General features: G+C 34.3%; 2 protein-coding genes across 9 annotated transcripts in view; both read left to right on the top strand.

The window, feature by feature from the left end:
* LOC113042496 (5'-AMP-activated protein kinase subunit gamma-2-like) overlaps positions 1-14,096 on the top strand; it is a 58,869-nt gene extending 44,773 nt beyond the window's left edge. For 7 of the 8 annotated variants that reach the window (XM_026201390.1, XM_026201392.1, XM_026201391.1 and 4 more), the window contains 10 exons: positions 530-611; positions 3,997-4,055; positions 7,734-7,779; positions 7,910-7,964; positions 8,206-8,332; positions 8,821-8,986; positions 9,079-9,116; positions 9,202-9,348; positions 10,677-10,770; positions 12,761-14,096. In XM_026201390.1, coding sequence (XP_026057175.1) covers positions 530-611; positions 3,997-4,055; positions 7,734-7,779; positions 7,910-7,964; positions 8,206-8,332; positions 8,821-8,986; positions 9,079-9,116; positions 9,202-9,348; positions 10,677-10,770; positions 12,761-12,798 — 852 coding nt within the window. In that variant the 3' untranslated portion in view covers positions 12,799-14,096. Of the gene's footprint in view, positions 1-529; positions 612-3,996; positions 4,056-7,733; positions 7,780-7,909; positions 7,965-8,205; positions 8,333-8,820; positions 8,987-9,078; positions 9,117-9,201; positions 9,349-10,676; positions 10,848-12,760 lie in introns of all 8 variants that reach the window. The other variant, XR_003275584.1, reaches the window with a different exon arrangement.
* A 1,296-nt stretch (positions 14,097-15,392) lies between these two features.
* On the top strand, positions 15,393-22,923 carry LOC113042495 (cytochrome c oxidase subunit 4 isoform 1, mitochondrial). The gene is made up of 5 exons (XM_026201389.1): positions 15,393-15,522; positions 17,202-17,295; positions 17,381-17,542; positions 19,319-19,450; positions 22,631-22,923. The coding sequence occupies exons 2-5, from the start codon at positions 17,202-17,204 to the stop codon at positions 22,762-22,764; spliced, it is 522 nt and encodes a 173-aa protein (XP_026057174.1). The 5' UTR covers positions 15,393-15,522; the 3' UTR covers positions 22,765-22,923.
* The last annotated feature ends 615 nt before the right edge of the window (positions 22,924-23,538 follow it).

The following is a 23,538-nucleotide window of genomic DNA, read 5'->3' as shown; positions in this document are numbered from 1 at the left end:
TGACCAGCACCTGTGTGTGTGTGTGTGTGTGTGTGTGTGTGTGTGTGTGTATATATATATATATATATATATATATAATATATATATATATATATATATATATATATATATATTTTTTACAGATATGCCTATTTTTTTCAAGTAACAGTTAATGATTTATTTACATATATATATATATATATATATATATATATATATATATATATATATATATATATATATATAATATATATTATGCATATAAATGCATAATTAAAATTGTCTAATTATTTCCCATGGTAAAGGTATTTTGCTTGTGACAGAATGCTTAAACAAGTGTGGACATGGGTTTTGTTGTAATTATGTAATTATACTTCATATTTGTATACATACCGTATATTTGGATACACCTTTTTGGCTGTAAAGAATAATAATTTCATGTAATCTTAGATGCTTGGAGTAAACAACGCCCTCTTCCTGTCACTGATGGTGCAAAAAAATTGGTGTGAAATGTGACATGACATAAATATTTTTGTCCTTTTCTTTTTAGGTAAAAAAGGCCTTTTTTGCCTTGGTGGCCAATGGGGTCCGAGCTGCCCCTCTGTGGGAGACCAAGAAACAGAGTTTTGTGGGTGAGTATGTTCTGATAATGAATACAAAATCAGGTACTGTTTGAGATGTGTGACAAGGACCCATTTTTAAAGTACAAGCACCTCATCGTTGACAGTAGAAGTTGTTATAAGTATTGAAATACTTCGTACCCTTTGGTCACCGACGTCTTATCAGTTTCCAAGAAAGTTTTACTTATCTGATGCTTTTTAAACCAAGGCTTGTAAGTGGAGCTGCTCTTTGGCAGGCTCTTGAAGAGAGCGTAACATATACGTCCAGATCTCTGTGGCCTAGAAGAGATTCAGACTGGAGATGATACTTCCTGTCACCCTCTACAGCACTCAGCAGTCCTCTGATACAGAGTCTTATCTGTTACCATGACAAAACCTGCTTAAAATAGAAGCGTGTGCTGACTGGAGTCGCATCATTTGCCTTAGGCTCCACTACAGTTGGAGTAAAGATTTCTGTAAAGTTAAGCAAATTTAGCTTTATTTTTTTTTTTTTATAATAAATAACAAAAAAGAAAGCAGACAGAATAGAGCAAGCTAGTGTTAGAGGCCTTTTTGCTTTTGTTAAAGGGATAGTTCACTTTGAAATTAAATTTTGGTATGTTTAAGCTTACCTCAAGGGCATCCAAGATGTAGGTGTCTTTGTTTCCACAGTAGTTTCAATTTTGATATTTTTAGGTCAAACCGTTCTTTCTTGTCTGTCAGTCATACAATGCAGGTCTATGGTCACCACCTCAAAGAACATGCACAGAGAAGTACAAATTAAACAATTCCCCATCGTAACAACACATTTATGGCCTAAGACATGAAACGAGCGGTTTGTGTGAGAAAACGAACAGTATTTCTATAGTTTTTACTGAATGTACTGAATAACAGAGCCTAGTGATACCATGTAAACAGAGAAGAGAAGTGGTCCAGGAACTGAACCCTGAGGCACTCCAGTAGTTAGATGTTGTGACTTGGACACCTCACTTCTCCAAGATACCTTGAAAGACCTATCTGAGAGGTAAGACTCAAACCAATGGAGTGTGGCTCCTGAGATGCCCTTTGCCAATAGGGTTGACAGGAGCATCTGGTGGTTAACCATGTCAATGGGTATTTGTTTTTAAATCTTATAATAATATTAAGTGGCTTCACCTTATAAAACTCGTCCTTTCATTATGAAGGTGCCATGCTGGGGTACCCTTTCAACACCAACCACAGAGACCGAATGAGTCCCCGGAGAGAAAACTCATGAGCGTCCTGAGAGAGTGACTCAGAGACTGATCCACTGAATATCAAATATCTAACTGTAAATAGACGTCCTCTGAGGCATCCAGACACAGTATCTGTCCTCTCAAGAGAGATAATAAAATTATAACTGACAATCTACAGGATACAGTCTTTAACAAGCCCCTGTAAACACTGTGTCACATATCTGATCAATAAAATGCAGTTATAAATGTAATATCACCCTCATAAAGCCTCCTATTTCCTGCTTTATGTGGACAGCTGTGGCTGTTTTGGTAGATTTGCTTGTTCTCCCCAGGCTGCTGATCTGAGCTGGTCTACCATAAGCCTCTCAGCGTTGATAAAGGTCCATATGAGTGTGTCTGAAGTGCTGAGTCACTCAGACCCAAATAAAGCACTTATTAAAGAGATAGTTCACTAAAAATAAAATTCTGTCATCGTTTACTCCCCCTCATGCCATTAGTAGAAGTTTTTAATGTTAAATGGAGCTTTGTGTGTTTGTCAGAGGGAAGGAGAGCAGGTGGAGGTGTGGGTGGTGATATTAATTAGCGGGTTTTGAAACCTCTCACCTTTGAGAGCTCCGTTAGGAGTCTCTGTCAGTTTAACTCTTAAATCACCACGACGGGTCCAGTACTTGCTTATTAATAGCTTTTCAGCTGAAAAATTTATAATTTGCTGTTTGATCGGGGCATGTGATGCTGTTCTGTACATTTACACTGTCAAAATATATATATTTATATAATATAATAAATATATATAAAATATAATTTTTTTTTCAAATAAATTAAACCAAATGTTGAAATTAAATTAACCCAATGTTTAATATATAGTTAAATTATATGTGTATATATTTTTAAAATAAATATTAGATATAATATTTAAATATGATTAATAACAAATATTTATTATTTTCAAATAAGGTATGTAACAATATTGTTAAATAAGCTAAATAAACATTTACTTAAATATATTTAAATTAGTTAACACCTGATTATGATAGAGTTCTGTAAAATATATTATGAACTGTAAAACTAAAAGGTTGGTGAAATGCTAAAATCATAAACAATATTTCATATAATCTATTGGTCAGAAACGTAAGAAAAACACTATTCATAGTATATAAATTAAGTAATTTAGTAATTTATTATTATCATGTATTAATAATTAGACATAAAATATTAACTAATATATTTATAATTTAAAATTAAATTAATTATAATATATAAATAATATAAAAATACTTATTTTGTAAATAAAATAAAATTGTATACCTATAGTATGAACATAAATTGACATAAAATGTAATTATATCATTATTGTATGTTATCATAATCATATTATATATCCTAATATATCAATAATAAATGGTCACATAAATTAAAAATAATAGTGATAGTAACAGTAATATTATTGAAGCAAAATAAACATTTCCTTAAATATTTTAAATAAGTTACTTTTTTGTAAAATACATTATGATCTTATGAAGGATCTTACAAGTGACTAATTTGAATTTGAATTTTGAAATCAATTTGTTTACCAATCAAACAACACTAAATAATTCAGCAAGTTTAAAAATGGAGTATGTTTTTGTAGACTGAGACCATCTAAACCATGTCTGAAGCACCACACCACAGTCCCTCATTTCTCCTCTTGCTGATTAAGACTGAGGCCATAATGTCGGTCTGCTTGAGGAACAGATATAAATACGCCTGCACCCTTCATCACTTTTTAATCAAGCGAGTGATTACGCCGTGGCAGTAACTCTGTCTGCTTTCCTCCGGCACTGATTTAGACTGTCCACTAGACTGCTGCCAGGCTTTATGTAATGTTGTAAATACTGCCCTCTCAGATAACACTCATCGCTCCTGTGAGTCTCCTCTAGGACACTGCAGTGATGCTGACCTACTGTCTCTAACCAGTATCATGTTCATCTGTGTGGTTGAAGTCTGTTAAGATTATATATTGAGATCAGTTTTGATTTTCTTTAGATCACGGCTGGCAAAGCGCCACATCCCGTAAAAACCTCCCTTCTCAAAGAGATCCATTGTACTAGGAGAAGGAAAACTGTTATCTGAGACCCATGTTCTTTCACTGATTTTTTTTTTTTTCTGGTTTACAGGTGGTCCAAGAAAGACTTAAGAGTTAATGTGTGTTTCTTGTTTCTCTGCAGGCATGCTAACCATCACAGACTTCATCAACATACTTCACAGATACTACAAATCACCCATGGTATGTAATGGATTCTCCTTTTTCTAGTTTTCAGAAGAAATGCTGTACTCCTTGGCCAGAAACTTACTCTCAATTTCAGACTCTATTGTGTTAAATGTCATATTATTTTTATTTGTTCATTTAGTCATTGATTATTTTATTATTAGTTTATTTATTTTCCAGTTTTTTATATAACAGAGGATTTTTTATGGCATTTCTTATGATATTTTTTCTCGTTTAAGCAGAAATGTCCTAGGTCTGAAACATAATCTTGATTTCATGCACCATTTTTTTAGAAATTTAATTTAATTGTATATATGTATATATATATATATATATATATATATATATATATATATATATATATATATATATATATATATATATATATATATATATATATATCTGTGTGTGTGTGTGTGTGTGTGTATAAATATATATATATATATATCTATATCAGCAGAAATTTCATTGTTTTTAGTACATTTTATAGTATTTTTATTCATGTAAATAGCTATATATATTTATTATTTTTCACTTTTTTTTATTTATTTTTTCGTATTGTTTTTTTTTTCTTATTTTATTAAAGTTAAAAGTTATGGCCATTTCTTTTGTTTATTTTTTTCCCCTAGTTTTCAGCCAAAATTCTGAACTTTTAGGCCTGAAACAGTTACGTTTAGTTTAGTTTAGTTTTGTCACTGGTAGTGAATGTAGATGTATACAGTGAAAGTGCTGTGTTTAGCTTTGCTGCCTGGCAGACGGACGGTTTATAGCCATGAGTCTTTCTTGAACCTCATGTCCTTTATAATAACATACAGCGCTCTGCAATTACTGTGTTCAGATCACACTGAGCTCAGGAATCAAACGTTCCAGAAACACTACAGCATCTGTTGTGTTTTGTGCCAATGATTGCTCCTGCAAAACAATTAAATTGGTGTGGATTGTAAATAAAGTGCTTGTTTTCTCACAAGGGCTATGAAGTTATACTGCTGTAATTTAATATTATCTTTAATTTTCAATATAGAGTTGCTAGTTATTATATAATTCACACCCTCAAATTCACTGTCAAAACTTCTCTTCCTGCTCATCATTATTTATAAGCTCGTATCCTTGTTTTTGCACTTTGTTCTTAAATACGGATTCATGTGAATTTATCTATGCAATAGAAAAGAAACCACTAATCACTCTGAGTAAAAGCAACATCCTCTAATTTTTTCACACCCCACTATTTCTTTTATGCAGACACAGGAAGTAGTTGAAAATGCTGTAAAGCTTCTACCTGCGTTTAGGGGAAAGGCACAGCTGTGGCTTACTTATTTATATTCATACGCGTATACAACATACTGACAATAATCTCCACTAGACTAACACAAAAACTTCAGAAATCATTCTAACATGATGAACAGAATTTGATTAAAATGGTAATCTTTTGTAATATTATAAATGTATTTAGCATCACTTTTGATTATTTAATGCATTCTCTCTGGATAAAAATATCGCCCTAAACTTTTATATCCTTTATGTTTTGCATAAAAAGAAAGAGAGCTGCAAAATAGCTCATGATTTAGATATCAACACCTGTACAGTTTTTAGAAATTTAGCCTGACCTAATAAATGATCCAGCAAACTATAAAACTATTCGAAAGGAGTAACCAGTTCTTACAGAAATCATTTACACCCAGAAGTCTTAAATGTACAACATTCTGTGTAAGTGGACTTCATATCTACTGAATCTTTATATAGAATTTGGTAACACTTTAGAATAAGGTTCCATTAGTTAATGTTAGTTAATGTATTAATTAACATGAACAAACAATGAATAATACATTTATTACTGTATTTATTCATCTTCGTTAATGTTAGTTAATGAAAATAGAGTTATTCATTGTTAGTTCATGGTAATTCACAGTGCATTAACTAATGTTAACAAGCACAACTTTTGATTTGAATAATGCATTAGTAAATGTTGAAATTAACATGAACTAAGACTTATAAATGCTGTAGAAGGATTGTTCTTGCTTAGTTCATGTTAACGAAAGTAGTTAAGTAACATTAACTAATGGAACCTTATTCTAAAGTGTTACCTAGAATTTATATCTCCAATAAAGCATATGTCCCCTTTAAGCTCTGTCACACGCTCCCAAGCGCTCTCTTCCCATCATTCCCCTCCAGAGCCTTCAAGAAATCATGAGCTTCAGCATTAACCCATTTTCCTATCCCATCGGTCTTATCACGCACTGAAAGGCGCACACACGCATGCAAGTGCTCATGTCCACAGTAATCATTAGCTAACATATGGAAGCAGGAGGCTGTGCATCCTCTGATCAGCCGTGCTTTTATGATAAGTCATGTGGGTTTAGACGTTAGCCTGCATCAGTAGTGCAGTGCGGCTCTTTAATTGGTGCCGCTGTGGGATGTGCGTCTCACTTTCCCTCAGTCAGCATTACCGTTTCCAAGGGTCGGGACTACAATCCTGCATCACTTTTTACTAGTTCCAGAAATCAGTGCTTAAAGCTGTTCTTAGTTTTTTAACACACACCTGCACCACGTCTGTCTTAAATTCTCACTACTCAACAGATGCTTGTGTCGCATTGTGTTGCAGGAAGTCTTTATTTATTTATTTATTTTAAATACACCGAACAAAATTATAAATGCAACACTTTTGTTTTTGCCCCCATTTTTCATGAGCTGAACTCAAAGATCTAGGACTTTTATCTATGTACACAAAAAGCCTATTTCTCTCAAATATTGTTCACAAATCTGTCTAAATCTGTGTTAGTGAGCACTTCTCCTTTGCCGAGAAAATCCATCCACCTCACAGGTGTGGCATATCAAGATGCCGATTAGACAGCATGATTATTGTGCCTGACGCCATCGAATGCAGGAATGCTTATATTAAATTAAGTTCAATAAAAAATTCGTACAAAATTATTTTATATTATTCTATTACTGTATTGTATTTATAGTATTTCATAATATTATTGTATTGATTTTGATTCATAAAATTATTATTGATTATTGAAAAGCATTTTCGGTTTCGTTTTTTGGCCCAGAATTTTCATTCTGGTGTATCACTAATAAAATATGTTAATTTACATAAGTCACATACAGTTACATAAGTTTAAACTTGTTATTATAAACATAAATGTCTATTTATAATGCTAACAACAACTAATAATAATAATAATATATAATAATTATTATAGTTACTATAAATAAATGTGGATTTTCAATAAGTTACAAATTGCTTTTAAGTTACATAATATTGTAAATGTATTTTTATATAATGATAATGATCATAATCATAGTCTTATAATATTTTTATTAGTATGATGATAATTATTGTTAATATTATAAGTGTGATTTGTTAATAAGTTGCATATTGCTATTTTGTTACATAATTTCGATTTTCATTTTTTTATATTTAAAACAATATAATTGATCACAATAACTTTATTATAATAAAAATATATAAATTATACTAATATTATATATATATTTATACTTGCATATAAATGTAATTATACTACTACTAACTTCTACCATTACAACTATACTACTACTAATAATAATAATAAACTACTACTACTTATTATTATTATTATTCTAAGTATTATTATTATTACTGTATACTTTGAGAATTTCATTAAAATGTGAATATGTTTGCAATCTGAGTAACAATCTCTTGTTTTGTTTTAGGTACAAATCTATGAGCTTGAGGAGCATAAAATTGAGACGTGGAGAGGTAAGAAATCCTCACAGGTGGTTCTTTCTAGTGCTTTGTGTTTTGTGCTTTTCTAGACGTTTTTCATGTATCTTGTTTTTTTTTTTTTTTTTTTTTTTTTTTTTTTTTTTTTTTTTTTTTTTTACAACAGAGCTCTATCTACAGGAAACATTTAAGCCTTTAGTGAACATATTTCCAGATGCAAGGTAAGAACAATTCATTTCTGTGTTGGCATGTATGTCATATATTGCCTTACTATAGAAAGTTGCATGCTGTAGGGTGATCTTATACATAGAGGACATGAGTGTAGTTAACCACTAGAGTTCCTTTAGTAAACCACAAACTCTTTCCCTCTCACATATTGCCTCACACATAAGTCACCCGTCTGTTCCTCAGGTCACCGCAGTGAAATTGACTTTCTCTGTCTCTGTATGTTTTGTGTTGCAGCATATTTGATGCGGTGTATTCACTGATCAAAAACAAGATCCACCGGTTACCCGTCATCGACCCTGTCAGTGGAAATGCACTTTACATTTTGACGCACAAAAGGATCCTGAAATTCCTTCAGCTGTTTGTAAGTTCAGCAGTATGTTCTATGTGTATCACTTGTGCATTCAGGTCGATTTTACCTGGCTGTTTTTGGCAGGGGTTTGAGGTTTAACCGATGCTGTTACACAGTCATTTCCTCTAGAGTGACAAAGAATGAGGAAGGAATTGAATGAATAGGATAAAAAAAGTGCAAAGGAAGGGAGGAGTAGAGCAGATGAAGTGGAAGAGACAGTCCCTAGATTAATGTCATCTATCTGATAACAATTCCATGGCCTTTTATATACTGTACTTACGCAGTGTAAACCACTTCCATCTCTCACAAAGTATTTAAAAGACAGGTTAGTTAAAGTCTCAGCAGTATATCTTGCATAGAACTGAAAGTAAAAAGTACTTTATATACTGACAAATAGGGCAGACAGCCAAAATAATTACTAAAATTATTCATGTTCTTATGTTGCTTGAATTATAAAATATTCAAACGCTGACAAAGTAGCTTGTGCTTATGTGTCTCAGGTGTGTGAGATGCCAAAGCCCGCCTTTATGAAGCAGACACTGGAAGAGCTGAGCATCGGGACCTACAGCAACATCGCCTTCATCCACCCTGACACGCCAATCATCAAAGCACTCAGCATCTTTGTGGAGAGGAGGGTGTCAGCACTGCCTGTGGTGGACGAGTCAGGTATGATTCGAAAGAAAAAAGACGAATTTTGTTTATTCCAATACACTTACACTCATCAAATTACTTATTTTCTGTGTATCTTTGCCTTTTAGGAAAAGTTGTAGATATTTATTCCAAATTTGATGTCATTGTAAGTATATGCATTTATTTAATTGTTGAATGCGTAAAACGTTTGACCTGTATTACAGACGTTAATTGTCTTTGTGCGTTTGTAGAATCTTGCTGCTGAAAAGACGTACAACAACCTGGACATTAGCGTGACACAGGCACTGATGCACAGGTCACAGTACTTTGAAGGGGTCATGAAATGCAACCGACTTGAGACACTGGAAACAATAGTAGATCGGATAGTCAAGGCTGAGGTGAGCTTTCCCATTGTTGTCTTTCTGTTCTCATAAATCTGCAAAAAAAAAAATATTATGCTTCAGTCCACTATTGAGGAAATATGCTAGACTAGCTCTTTATAGTATATATTCTGCATCTGCCTTTTTTTGAGTTGTTCTTGGTAATTTATTCTAAAACGGCTCTTTGTAATAGGTATTATACATCTGCTATTGGTAACAGTCAGCAGTTGCTTTAGCTCTTTATAGAGGAAATAGAGTTGCTCTTGGTGATATATTCTAGAGCAGATCTTGTTTATAGATAGGCAGGTCTTCATGGTCTTTTTTAGATATATTCTATCGTTTCTCTAGTTCAGTACAGATGAGATATGCTGGAGCTGTGATAGATATTGTGCAAATGCTCTTGCTTTTTATAGTGGAAAGTCACTCAATATTATAGAGCAGCGCTTGGTAAGGTATTTTATACAGTGATTGAAAACAGTCAACAGTTGCTCTTGTTTTTTGTACAGGAAATATTTTAGATTTGCTCTTGGTAATATACTCTAGAGCAGATCTTGCTAATAGTATTATGCAGCTGCTCTTTTTTGTAATGTATTCTAGAGATAAAAGCAATATTCTAGATAGAGCAGCTCTTTGGTAATATTCTTGTCACACTTGGTTCTATATATTCTTTAACTGTTCTCATTCACTATAGAAAATGTATTATATAGTGATATAGATGGGTGCTCTAGAGCTGCTTTTAGCCTTTATTGTGATCATATTCTTCAAGAGCTTCTCTAATTCACTATAGACGAGATATGCTTGAGTTGTTCTTGGTCTTTGCTTTTGGTTATGTTGCTCTAGATGGTATATTGTAGATCATCTGGGTAATAGATGCTCCAGAACTGCACTTAGTTGTTACAGAGGTGTTATTCTAGTCACTCTTGTTTCTAGATATTATAGACCAGCTCTAGTTCACTATAGACGTGATATTCTAGACCAACTGAGTAAATAGATGCTCTAGAGCTGCTCTTAGACATTATAGAGCTGTCATACTTATCACTCGTTTCTAGATGTTATAGAGCTGCAATAGCTCACTAAAGAGGGTATATTCTAGATCAACTAGGTAACAGATACTCTAGAGCTGCTCTTTATTGAGATCATATTTTAGTGTGGCTCTTGTTTGTAGATATTCAAGAGCTTTTCTAATTCACTATAAGGGAGATATGCTCTTTAACTAAGCTTTAGGTTCTCAATATTTTATAGCTACTCTAGGTCACAAAAGTGGAGAAATTCTAGAGCTGTTCTTTTCCCTAGATTCTCTAAAACTGCTCTAGATGCTTACTGTATGTGTATCTGTCCTTGCTCAGGTGCACAGACTGGTGGTGGTGGATGAGAATGGCAGCATCGTGGGCATCGTCTCTCTGTCGGACATCCTCCAGGCACTTGTTCTCAACCCCGCAGGTATCAATGCTCAGCATTCCTAAAGCACATTTCCAGCAGGACCCTCCTCCTCCCATCCTCTCTCGTCCGAGCCACAGGTACTACTGCCAATCCTGAGGTCAAGGAGACGGTGCATGTCCGCTGCCTGGCTCATGATGTGTGCGAGGATGGCATGTGCGAACTGATACTTTCTGTTTCCACCAGTGAGCCAGACAGGATTGACTTTGATTTTAGAGGGCTGTGTGTGTGTGTGTGTGTGTGTGTGTATATGTGTGCACGACCACATTTCACCGCATATGATTTTGATTAATGAGGCACTTGCAGTACATCAGAGCCCCTCCCACTGCTGGGCTTCCCATCTGCTGATGGATAGTGTCCTGCAGTAACTCAACCACACGCTCTGTCCTCTCAACACATGCATACACATAATGTCGTAGGTCTTGCCACTATGACCACTAATCATTTCTGCTCATAAATTTACATACCCTTACAAAATATGGAAAATGTTAATTGTTTTAACAAAATAAGAGGATCATATTATTTGAATTCTGTCCTGGATGAGCTGTTTGTATAACAAATGTTTACATATGGTGCACAAGACAAAATAATAATTGGATGTAGATAAATGAACCAAAAGTTTACAGACCCTTAAATTTACTAATAATTGAATGTCATTACCTGGATGATCAACAGCTGTTCTTGTTCTGAGCCGTTAAACTGCTCATTTTTCTTTCAAAAATTTTTTTTAGCATCTTCTGCATATTTGAACCCTTCCAACAGTGACTGTATGATTTTGAAATCCATCTTACACTTAATACAACATAAAACTATTACAAAAGGTGCAAACACTTACTGATGCTTAAGAAGGAAACACGATTCATTAAGAGCAGGGATTGTCATTTTTTTTATTTAAAATTGTCCTTCAGAAGGACACATGTATGTTTCCCAGATTTACAATTTTGTTACAATTTTGAACACTTTGCAACGGGAATGTAAACTTATAAACAGAACTGCATAACCAATAGATATGATGTACATCTACAACAGACACCTTAAATCAAAATCAGAAGATTGGACACAATACACATCTCTCTATTTAACTCAAACTTTCTGGATTTCATTCTGAGAGGTCAGTGTGTGCTGGGTGTCTGCCTTGTTGGCTGTGAATTTATAACACTGCATATTAACTGCTTCTGTGAAGAGTGTTATGAATCCTAAGAGGCAGATGTGATGTTGCTAATATTGCAAATATAGTTTGCGCAGATCAGAAGACCTTCCTGCAAAGTCAAGTTTCAGCTTATATAAAACACTCTCTAAATCAGATGTTTTTGCGGACCACTGCAGTGATGTTGTGTTTTTGTAGACCATCCCAAGAATTAGCATCACCCTGGATCCCTTGACAAAATCCCAACAGGATTTTCCATTGGTTTTTGGATTATTGCAGAAAAATGATCCACGACCAGTAAAAAAAAGAAAAGTTTACAGACCCTTGAATTTACTAATAATTGAATGTCATTACCTGGATGATCAACAGCTGTTCTTGTTCTGAGCCGTTAAACTGCTCATTTTTGGATTATTGCAGAAAAATTATCCACGACCAGTAAAAAAAAGAAAAAAGAAAAAAAAATATATATATATAGATATATAGATATGTTTTGTTTATCTTCACAAGTGAACACAACTTTAATTAATTTTAAATTAAAATGTCACCACCATGAAGCTTCTATCAACTCTTTCAGTCCTTTCCACTGAATGTGTGAGTTAGAATAGTTTGCAAGAGTATGATTAAAAACAAAGGGCACTAATTGAGTTAAATGCTCATTTCCGGAGTTTGGCCTACAAAAACACTTCATCCTTATTACAAGCAGCTGGATTAAAGGCTGTCTAGAACCAAAATCGGCAGGAATCCAGATTTCTGAACCGTTGAAAATACATGTTCGCAAGCTACTAGTGGTTGTAAGCAGTATTGCAGCTAAAAAAAAGACCTCTCTTATTGTCTACTCTTTTGCAGGTATGACCAGGAAAGAGAGCGAAGCAGAGACAGAGTGATGCTTCTTGTGGAGATTACTGGGTCATGTGACGTTGCAGTAAGAGACTGACATGGAAGCAGAGACCACATGTTTGGGCCTCATCTCAGAATGAAAGAGTGGAACCAGGGAACTTGACCTAGATGTGTGCTGTCAGGGAGCAAAGGAAGAGTTATTTGGTCTGTTATCTGATTTCTAGATGGCTGTATGGGGCGATGAAGGTGTATCATCTCTTATTCAGAAGGATACTGTGAACTCTTCCTATTATATCACACTAAGCTTCTGCACGCACACTATGATAACTATACCTTTAGCTAGACCTAAATCTACGCCATCTGGTGTTTGAATAGTGTCTGCACACAGACTACGGACTGTACCATAATCGCCTCTGTTGGAGGGGGGTGTCTGTGCGTTTGCAGGACATTCAGTAATAATCTCAGTATTCAGTGCATGTTATGACTGTTTGTTCCTTGTGTATATACGATTTTCGGCTTGTGGCGTATGAGCCAGTTCACATATTTGTACTTTTGACTACTCCTCCTGCATTTAGGAATTCGTTTAATCTTTCTCCGCCACAGTCCCTTTGTAAATGCAGACAGAAATGGTTTCCTCTGTATCTGTCTTTGGTGCCTTCTGTCCAGCAGTTATCGCCCACTACTGGTTGCCAATAGAACAAGATTAATCGAATGTTTAAATATATCAAAGTGAATGTTACAGTTGTTTAAAAAAAAAAAAAACCAAAAGGCCCATTTTGCTGTTTTAGTGTGTGTCACTGATTTTATTTATTGCAGAGCTCTACATTTCTTCACTTTGGGTGTTGATTATTTACTTGATGTTTTTGAAATGATGCTGTAAAGGAAAATGAAAATGTTTATTTATTTATATTTAACACTTTTGTAATTTGAAAAGCGATATCTAAGTGTGAGATGGAAAGATCTATGAAGCCCCTATGCAGTAAAACCACGTGCTGATGATCAGTGACTTGATGTTCAATGCAATTCAACCTTAAAATCCTACGCTTTTTTTTTTTTCCTGTCCATGAGGTGACTGACCTCTTGTTTGTACTGTACACGCACGCAGAGCTTCTGTCTGAGGAATATACAAGTGCCAGAGAAAGGTCTATTTTTCTGTGTGTTCGATGAGTGGAATACTTCACATTTTTAGTTTTCGGCATTTGTTTTGCAGATATGTTAATGTTGTTGATATGAAAGAGTAATGTCCAGAGATAAATGCACATCACTGGCATGTGACTGCTAAAGGATAATCATGCTTTAGATTCGTTTTTTATTTACAGTTAAATAAAAAAGAATAAACAAAGTCTCTGAAATTTTTGTGTTAATCTTTGGCAAGCCATTTCTACAACATAAAGCACACACACACACGTGTGTATATATATATACATATACATATATATATATATACATATATATATATATATATATATATATATATATATATATATATATTAGTGCTGTAATTTGATTAATCTCATCCAAAATAAAAGTTATTGTTCACATAATATGTTTGTGTGCTGAGTATATTTATTACGTCTAATATATATATATATATATATATATATATATACACATAATTTGAAAATATTTATATTTATATATTTATTTTCATATAATTTATATTATATATTAATATATTTAACACATTAACTTTTTTTTTAAATATTCACATTCATGTGTGTATATACTGTAGAGAGGCGTGTCTGGTCACGTGACCTGCCAGTTGCGCCTAAAACCTGACAGGACGGAAACATCATGTGTGACTTCTACGAAATTGCATTGCTGCTCTTAAGTGCTAAAAGTGAAAGTTTGCAAACTTAACAAAGTATACTTTATTCACCTCGAAAATGCCTTACTTGTTGCTCCTGGATGCAATTTCACTTAACAAGCTGCCTGGCTTCTTCCGTGTCTTCAATCCAGGAAATAGTCCGAAAATCAAATTTTATTAAATTGAACTGTTTATTGAACTTATACACATTTTTAACTGTATTTGTCTTATGTTTTGTATCATATTAGATACATAAGGCTTTTATGGATTGTATTTTATGATAGACCTAAAGTGAAAATACAGAGCTACTTCTCAAAATCGCGCAGAAAAACTACAAATCAGTTTTATACAGAGCACCATACAATTAGGTGATGTTGCTGTTTTTTTATGGCCAAACGTAAGATTAAATTCTGAAACATTGTACTCTAAATAAATGCTCTTAAAAATGATAAACCATCTATAGCAGGAGAGTGTAGTTTTAGCAAAGTTGTGAAGCCATTATTCATGTATTAAACATTGCATGGCTTTATAAAGTTAAATTACTATTATTTCCTTCCCGTTTAGTAACGTGTAACATATTAGTAGCCTAAAGAGAAGTCAAAAGTATATGTGGAGATTACCAAAACCTGCCTGACGAAATAATGTGCCAGATTTCTAGATGTGAGTAGAAACACCATTTAGGACATTGTTGATGAATTACAATTCTGTCTCCAAGAAAAAAACTGTCAGTCATAACCAACCTGTAGCTTAATCTTAAATGTCCCCTCGAGCGTTTGGTGCGCGCGCTGTGGAGCGCTGTGCGCCTCTGGCGAGCTGGTTCCTGCCTCGCGCTCATTGGTTCATTTGGCTGATAGCGACAGACACCTGACTTACAATCCACCCGCTACTAACTGATCCATGAAACCATAAAGAAAGAGCACGTAGGCAACTTCTTGTCGACAAGCTCGGACCTTCATATCTCAAGGTAAATTCATATGGATGTGGTGTTATTGAGCACTAAATAAATAGTTGGTATTTATAAAATATAAATATCAGTGATGATATTTTGCAAACGCTCCATTGCAGATGGGCGTGTGAGATTAATGTAACACTTTAAAAAAAAGTTCCTCTCGAACGAGGGCATTCTATTTCCTTAACTGAAACCACGTATTTATATTCAAATGTATTTATTTTATTCATTTATTTTAAATATTTTGCTAAATTGTAAAAAATGTTCACTTTTTAATATTTTTGGATTTTATTTATTTATTTATTTTTTTTTTTACAATGTTTTGAACTTGAAATAATATTTTGTACATAGACGAATAGCCTAATAACTGGCTATTTAATATTAGCTACTTAATATTAGGCTATTATAATATCTCAGAGTATGTTTGCATGAGCTAGCTATGTATCTTTTCAACAACATTTGTCGTTTGCAAATATTGAAAGAATGCGCGCGTGGTGATTTTATATTTAGATTCGCATTGTTTCACTTCGCTCGATATTGATGTCACGCCCCCCGTAAAGTAATTTGGCTGCAGAATATTCCACAACATTACGTGCCAGAAAGCACACAGTCGCTTTCTCCACTTTAGTTCAATATATGCGCGTTTATATTTAAAACAAGCATATGTGTCAGGTGCACGAGGATGAAATTTGATATTTTAAATCCATCTCCACTATCATAGGCATGTCGCCGCCCCTTTATCATGAGCAAAGACATCTAACGTTTTCCATTTGCATGTATTCAACTTGCAGACGAGCTACATTCACGGTCACTGCCTGGATACTTTCACTGCAGCATCATAAGCAAAGGTCGTCTAGTCAGTCACTCGTGTCATTTAAAATGCTCTTTATGTACAGTAGGCAGCCCCTAGCATTCACCATGGTAACCACAGTTACTCCAATACTACTGTGGTATTCTCTATAAAAGTAACATTTCTTGCATGCAAATTAATGTTAAAGAAGATATTTTGAAGAATAGTCACCATTGTTTCAGTGCCTATTGACTTCCATTGATGAAATGGTATGGTAAGTCAAAGGGAATCATACCTGTTTGATTACCAACATTCTTCTAACCTTCACAGAAGAAAGAAATGCACACAGGTTGGGATTGACATGAGGGAATAAATGATGACAAACATTTCATGTTGGGGGAGCTATCCCTTTAAAAGTTTCTTAAGAAGAAAGAGTATAAAAGAAGGTTTTTGAAGAATGTGTGTAACCAAATAGTTGACGGTAGCCATCGACTCCCACAGCATGGAGCAAAAAACTATGGAAGTTAATTGCTTCCGTCAATTGTGTGGTTCCAAACGTTCTTCAAACAAACAAATCAACAGAGGATGGAAACTTATAGTTTGGATCAACTTGAGGTGTAGTAAATGATGACAGAATTACATTTGTTTGGGTGGTCTTCATTCTAAACTTGTATAGCATGCAATTAGACAGTTAGGTCATATTTGGTATTATCAGTGCACCATTGTAGCACCAATTTTTTTTTTGTAAGGGACTTGGTGAAAACTGTCAGCTTGGTCAAAGTGCAGAAAGTCACCTCCTTTGGTTTTAGACCCAGTTTTTGTCATGTTAGTCCTGGTGTGACTTACCTGAAAGCTCAATAAGTTGTCCATGAGTCTGGCCAATACATGTTGTCATTTTTTTTAGATGCTGGCTTCTCGTGCACTTGTGCGGGGACTTCAGTCCGGATTCTGGAGGAGGGTGTCAACTTCATCTGCTGCCTGGGCTGCACACACTCACGGTGACAGCACTCTCTCAAGGAACAATCTATTTGGACAGATGCGTTCACATTTTGACTGTTGTTGTAATTGCGCATTTGTTCTCAGATATTGATGTGGTTGACTGCTCCATTCCTCAGTACAACAACCGTCTGGATACACCACTGCCCGATGTTCCATTTGTCCGAAATCTCAGTGCTGAACAGAAGAAACTCAAAGAGAAAGAGAAGGGATCATGGACCCAGCTCACCAAGGAGGAGAAACTCGCCTGTAAATCTGAATCTAACTTAGGCTAACGTTTAGCTTTTTTCATCTACTGCTTAAAAAGCATATAAATCAGTCATAAAATTTCCTGTTGTTATAAGAACAGGTTAGACTTTGACCCAGGGTGTGGAGGAAACTGTTACTCACTCACAGGGCTCCCGAATAACCAGATTTGTCTTTACAATAGCTGTAGCTATAAACATGCTCATATGTAATTTTTTACTGAAAGTAGGTACTGTAAGGAAAATATGACTGTAACAATATTCTTTCGTGAGAAGAAGGAGGGGGGAACCAGCGGACAATCAAATGAAGCTTTTAATAATAAAATAAAGACAAAACAGACAAAACCAAAACACAAAATAAATCCAGGCCTGGTCCTCTCTCGTCCTTCACTGTCGTCGCTCCTCTTTTATATCCTTCCATCTCCTCCGTGGGACTCGAGACCGGTGGGTCGAGCAGGTGTCGCTCATTTCCAATCACTTCACCAGCATCGCTCTGTTCCCCCGGCTCTAAGCCCCGCCCCAATCGCCACAATGACCATTAAGAAGTCTAGGGTAAATAAGATTGTTTTCAACAAAGAAATGAATACTTTTATTCTACAAAGACACGTCAAATTGATCAACAATGCCAGTAAAGATTTTTAGATTTTGTATAATTTAAATAAATGCTCATTAAAGAATTCAATATAAATATTAAGCAGCACAGCTGGTTTTAACATTGATAGCAATAATACAATTAAGCTTTTCACTAGGAATCAATTACATTTTAAGATACATTTAAAATAGAAAATGTATTGTAAATTGTAATAATATTTTACAAAATTAGTGTTTTTACTGTATTCATAATCAACCAAATACAGCCATGGTGAGCATAAAATTTACTTATTTGAAAAACATTAAAAAAAAATTTTTTTAATCGTATAACCCACTAAACTTTTAAATGGTAGTGCATATTATAATTTTATATTTTATTTAATAATTTTTTATATGATATATATATATATATATATATATATATATATATATATATATATATATATATATATATATATATATATATTCTGGGTATATAATGTAGCCAGTATTGCTCTTGGCTTTTTAGCTGGACAGTTATGAAGAACAGCCTTTTTGACCCCATTGCCACGTTGCATTCAATTCAGCTACCAATATAAATGATTAAAATATTTGGGTCTTAATGCTTTCAATGCTGACTGAACACTTGGCAGAAACTGATCAATTTCTTGAGTGGCTATTAGAGCTATTTGCTTCTTAAGTTGCGAGGATTCAGCAGGATTTTTCCAATTCCAGTATAAGCTTAATGTCACAAATCACTCCTTAGTTATCAGTACAGCCTGGTATATGAATATATAAAAATATATTTTTATATTTTGTATGTGTACATTTTCTGTATTAAAATATATTTTGATAATTTATTATTATGTTTTTATATTTATTTCAGTGTTATAGTCCTTTGTGATGTATAATAGATTATTTTACCTGAGTAAGATCCCTTAAGGCTAAATTATTAATATAGTAAATGGGTCATGGATCTTGGGAATCATAATGATAATGGCAGATATGTTAATGACTTCACGTTTATTTGGCCTCAGGTTTTAAAAGTTCTTTCCCACCAGATGGCAGCCTTGTTTAACTGTTTCACTTGAATGGCAGCCAGCCACCTTGCCTTCCAAATGTGCATGCAAGCAGGGCAAGCTCCTAAATCCAACAATTACTATTCAGATCATCTGTGGTGTGTTTCTCTTTCTTTCTTTTTTTTCTCCAGTGTACAGACTCACCCATGAGCTGTCGTACGCAGAGATGAGGCAAGGTTCCAAAGAGTGGATGACTGTCCTCGGGGGCGTCTTCATCTTCCTTGGCTTCACAGGGCTGCTGGTGTGGTGGCAGCGTGTCTATGGTGGGTGTATATATGAAGATATTCATATGTATACATCCTCTAAATGATGCATAATGGTTTTTGATTACCAGATTATCATGGCAGGAAAGCCTTAAATGCTTGAATTTCAGGCATTTCATCATTCCGGACACGCTCCGTTGCTTTGATGTGAGATTTAGCTGGGTTTAATTGTGTTGATGATTTATTTATTCATCCAATCTGAAATCAGAAACCGTTGTCAAATCCAAAATCAACAGATTGGCTTCTGCTAAATTAAAGGTATAGTCCATGCAAAAACATTTGCTCACCCTTATTCCGAACCTGTATAAATTTCTTTCTTATGTGGAGCACAAAAGATAGTTTGAAGAATGTTGGGAAACATAGGCTCCATTGACTTCCATATTATAGTATTTTTGTCCATATACTATGAACGTCGGTGGGATTTAAAACCATTTGATTGCCAATATTCTTAACAATTGTGCCCATAACTTCTGTAATATTTTATTTATTATGTCTTTACTTTGGATGTCAGTTTTTTATCATTGCTTGGCCCTAATCCTCTCCCATACAACTGGACTCAAAACTGTTTGGTTGCCAATACTCTTCAAAATATTTTCTTTGTATCCCATTGACTTCCATAGTATTTTTTTTGTCCATATCATGTAAATCAGTGGGTCCCGAAACGGTTTGGTTGCCAATATTATATTTTCTGTTCCATGGAAGAAAGTCATACAGGCTTGAAACAACATGATAGGGGGTAAATGATGACAGAATTTATGTTTTTGAGTGGGCTATAAATTTAAGGCATAGAATTCTTGCTTAAAATTCATTTTAAATTGGATTTTGTTCTTTGGGACTTTTATTACTTTTCCTCTAATGTGACCATCAGTTCTCATAGCAAGGATCGCTCTGATTTCTCATGTCAGATGGAAGAATCGGCATGGCCTTTTAACCTGCAGCACACACTCCCGCTGAAATAATTGGACTGGGTTGTGCTTTGCAGCCAACGGTTTAAAGAAGCGGAAAAGAGGGTAAAGATTTACTTGTTTGAGCCACGGCTTCAGTTCAAGAATCCCTTTAGACCCAGCTGAACTTCTTTACAAACGATAAGAAGATTTCTAAGGCTGTGTGTGTGCCTAAGACGGATGGAAATCAGTTTACATGTTTAAAACAGAATGAGTGTGCATTGTGTGCCTGTGTGTGTGTGTGTTTGTATAAGTGTGTAAGCGGGATCTTGTCGGAAGCAGATGAGTCTTCTCCATCTCTGTCTCAGAGGCCTGGTTCTTTGAGGAAGGAAGTCAATGCTACATCACCTCAGGAGAGATACAGTAGAGGAAAATAACGCAAGGAGGGAGGAATACAGAGAAACTGTGAAAACAAAAGTTTGGTGAGGATCCTTGTGGGGGAGAAAGAGGGGTGTAGCCGCATCAAAGCAAGGAAGGTACAGAAGTCCAAATGTCAGTTGTCAGTTGAGCGCTGGGTATTTCCCACAATGTCTGGCTCATGTCATGACTTGAAAAACTCGCTCTGGGCTGCTGTTCTTCAAACTCATTAGGGTTAGGTATTAAGAGTCGTCTGAGGTTGACTTTAGCAATTGTTGGGATTTAAAGAGGAGATGAAAGAAATTATTTTTTTTGGAAAGCCACCTGGGATAGAGTCACACCTACAGGTTCTTATTCTGGGGTTTGCAAGCATCTCTGCCTCACAACTCACTGAAAACTGAACTAAATTTCCTGTACATACCTCAGGGCAGGTGTACCGACTCCAACTGGCAAAAAAAACGTGTTTGTGTGACAGAAACTATACCCTTGAAAAAAATGACAATATAAACCAAATACCAGATATACAGTCTGAGTCCAGATTGAGAATCTGAGATTCGAAATCTAAACCTGGAAATAAAGAGAATAGAAAATCTGTGAAAAAAAGAAATTAATGCAGTCATCTATTTGTTTATAAATAATGCATTGATTTTGAAATATCTGCATAATTTTGCATTTCTATTTTAATATATTTTAAAGTGTAATTTATTCCTGCGAAGGCAAAGCTGAATTTTCAGCATTATTAGGCCAGTCTTCAGTGTCACATGATCCTTCAGATCATACATAATTCTAATATACTGACTTGCTGCTAAAATTATTAATGTTGAAAACAGTTAATAGTTAAACAGTTAACTATTTAATATTTTTGTGGAAACAGGGATACACTACTTTTCAAAAGTTTATATATATATATATATATATATATATATATATATATATATATATATATATATATATATATACACACAAACTGTGTACGCCATAAAAAATAATAAAACAACATATATTAATAATTGGTCATTAGTTGAGCAACAAATTAGAGTATTACAATAATTTCTGAAGGATCATAAAACTGGAGAAATGGCTGGTGAAAATGTGTTTAAATCTTTTTCAATTCAAATGTATGCTGTTATGCTGATAATATAAAACTATTTAATAAAAAAAGATACTATAATTATATTTTTAATGATAGTAGAAGCGCGTGGATTTTTGAACACTGCTATTTCAGTGCTTCATTCTTATGATTTAGTTAAGAAATAATATAGGACCCTCCACTGAAACCTTTTTTAGACCGAGTACATTTGCATGTTTATTATCTCTATTTTTACATGAACCAGGTCTGCGATATTAGCAGACGGGTTTGTGCATGCTGTGCAGACGCAAATGTTTTCTCTAATTTGTTTATTTTATTTTTTTGTCACCTGTTCTTTGCCTGGAGGATATAACTCCACAGAAGAGTGATCTGTTAGGTGCTGCCCTCTGTTAGGACTCTTAATTTTTTGCTGTGTGCTATTGTTCACTTTTTTTCCGACAGGTCTGCAGTTCCTCTTAGGAGAAAAATATACGGGGATTTTGCACAATTAACTGTTTTTCACACCTGACACCCCCATTGTTTTCTTTAACACATTTTTTTTATTACGGAGTTTCATCTTAAGCTTTTTGAACCCTTAATAAATAATTTGTTATTCTGTGAAACAAACAAATAACATTTAAATAAAGCTAAATTAAAATTCAAATGAAAGATGGAGAATAACTTATGACCAAATGTAAAATTTGGAAGAACAACTTGTATTTAAACTAAGAATATTACTTCTTTATGTCAACCATTCTCTCTCTCTCTCTCTCTCTCTCTCTCTCTCTCTCTCACTCTCTCTCTCTGCAGTGTATGGTGATGTTCCGCACACTTTGTCTGAAGAGTCGGTTGCCCAGCAGACGCAGAGGATGATAGATATGAGAGTGAACCCCGTCCATGGATTCTCTCATAAGTGGGACTATGAAAAGAAACAGTGGAAATAAATACGTAATTAATGCATTCCACCGTAATGACTAAAAATGTATCAGGATTGAATTAATGAGAAGTTCCAAACTCAATAATGCTGTGCAACCGACAGCCTTAAAAATATATTCCAGTGTGAATCTAAATAAATGCACTGAATTAAACCCTGAGCTGCTCCAGTATTCTGGCTTTGTACTGTTTGTACTGAGAACAAAGCATGTGTTGGTACATTTAACCTGATACCTGACTACCATGGAGGTGAATATGTGTTAACGTGATTGGCTAGGGCAGGTTCTGAGAGAGTGTGTTATAGTGTAGGCTGAGGTGTCTGAGTTAATCCAATCACTTTCCATCTGCCTAAAATGACTTTATGAGTGTGTTTCTGTATAAAAGAGGTGGTGTATATCTTTCACTATTTTGAAAACCTTTACAGTTCACACAAATAGCTCTGTATGACAAATACATTTTTTTGTAGTTTCACAGAGTTTAAAACAGTTTTAGATGAAGTCACACAGCTGTCACTGCTTGTGAACTATAAGTGTGAATTTAACATCAGTGAACTTTTATAGAAAGTAGAACTTCTGACTTTTTTAATAGCATCATTTATTATTTGAATGGTTTATTATTAACTACTCAAAAAGTATTATTTGTATGAGTATATATATATATATATATATATATATATATATATATATATATATATATATATATATACACATTATATATATATATATTTTGCAAAAAGGCATGGAAAGCCAAGACACCAGCATAAATCTATACTGATGGCATTGGTA

The sequence above is a fragment of the Carassius auratus genome, chromosome 24 (assembly GCF_003368295.1).
Source record: "Carassius auratus strain Wakin chromosome 24, ASM336829v1, whole genome shotgun sequence".
NCBI classification, from domain to species: Eukaryota; Metazoa; Chordata; class Actinopteri; order Cypriniformes; family Cyprinidae; genus Carassius; species Carassius auratus.
The sequence above is the reverse complement of the archived record's forward strand: the minus strand, read 5'-3'. Positions and strand labels throughout refer to the sequence as shown.

Excerpts from the sequence above, each read along its gene's own strand:
- LOC113042495 (XM_026201389.1), top strand. The coding sequence starts at position 17,202 with ATGCTGGCTTCTCGTGCACTTGTGCGGGGACTTCAGTCCGGATTCTGG. Across the intron at positions 17,296-17,380 it reads CTGGGCTGCACACACTCACG|ATATTGATGTGGTTGACTGC; the intron begins GTGACAGCACTC and ends ATTTGTTCTCAG. Across the intron at positions 17,543-19,318 it reads CAAGGAGGAGAAACTCGCCT|TGTACAGACTCACCCATGAG; the intron begins GTAAATCTGAAT and ends TTTTTTCTCCAG.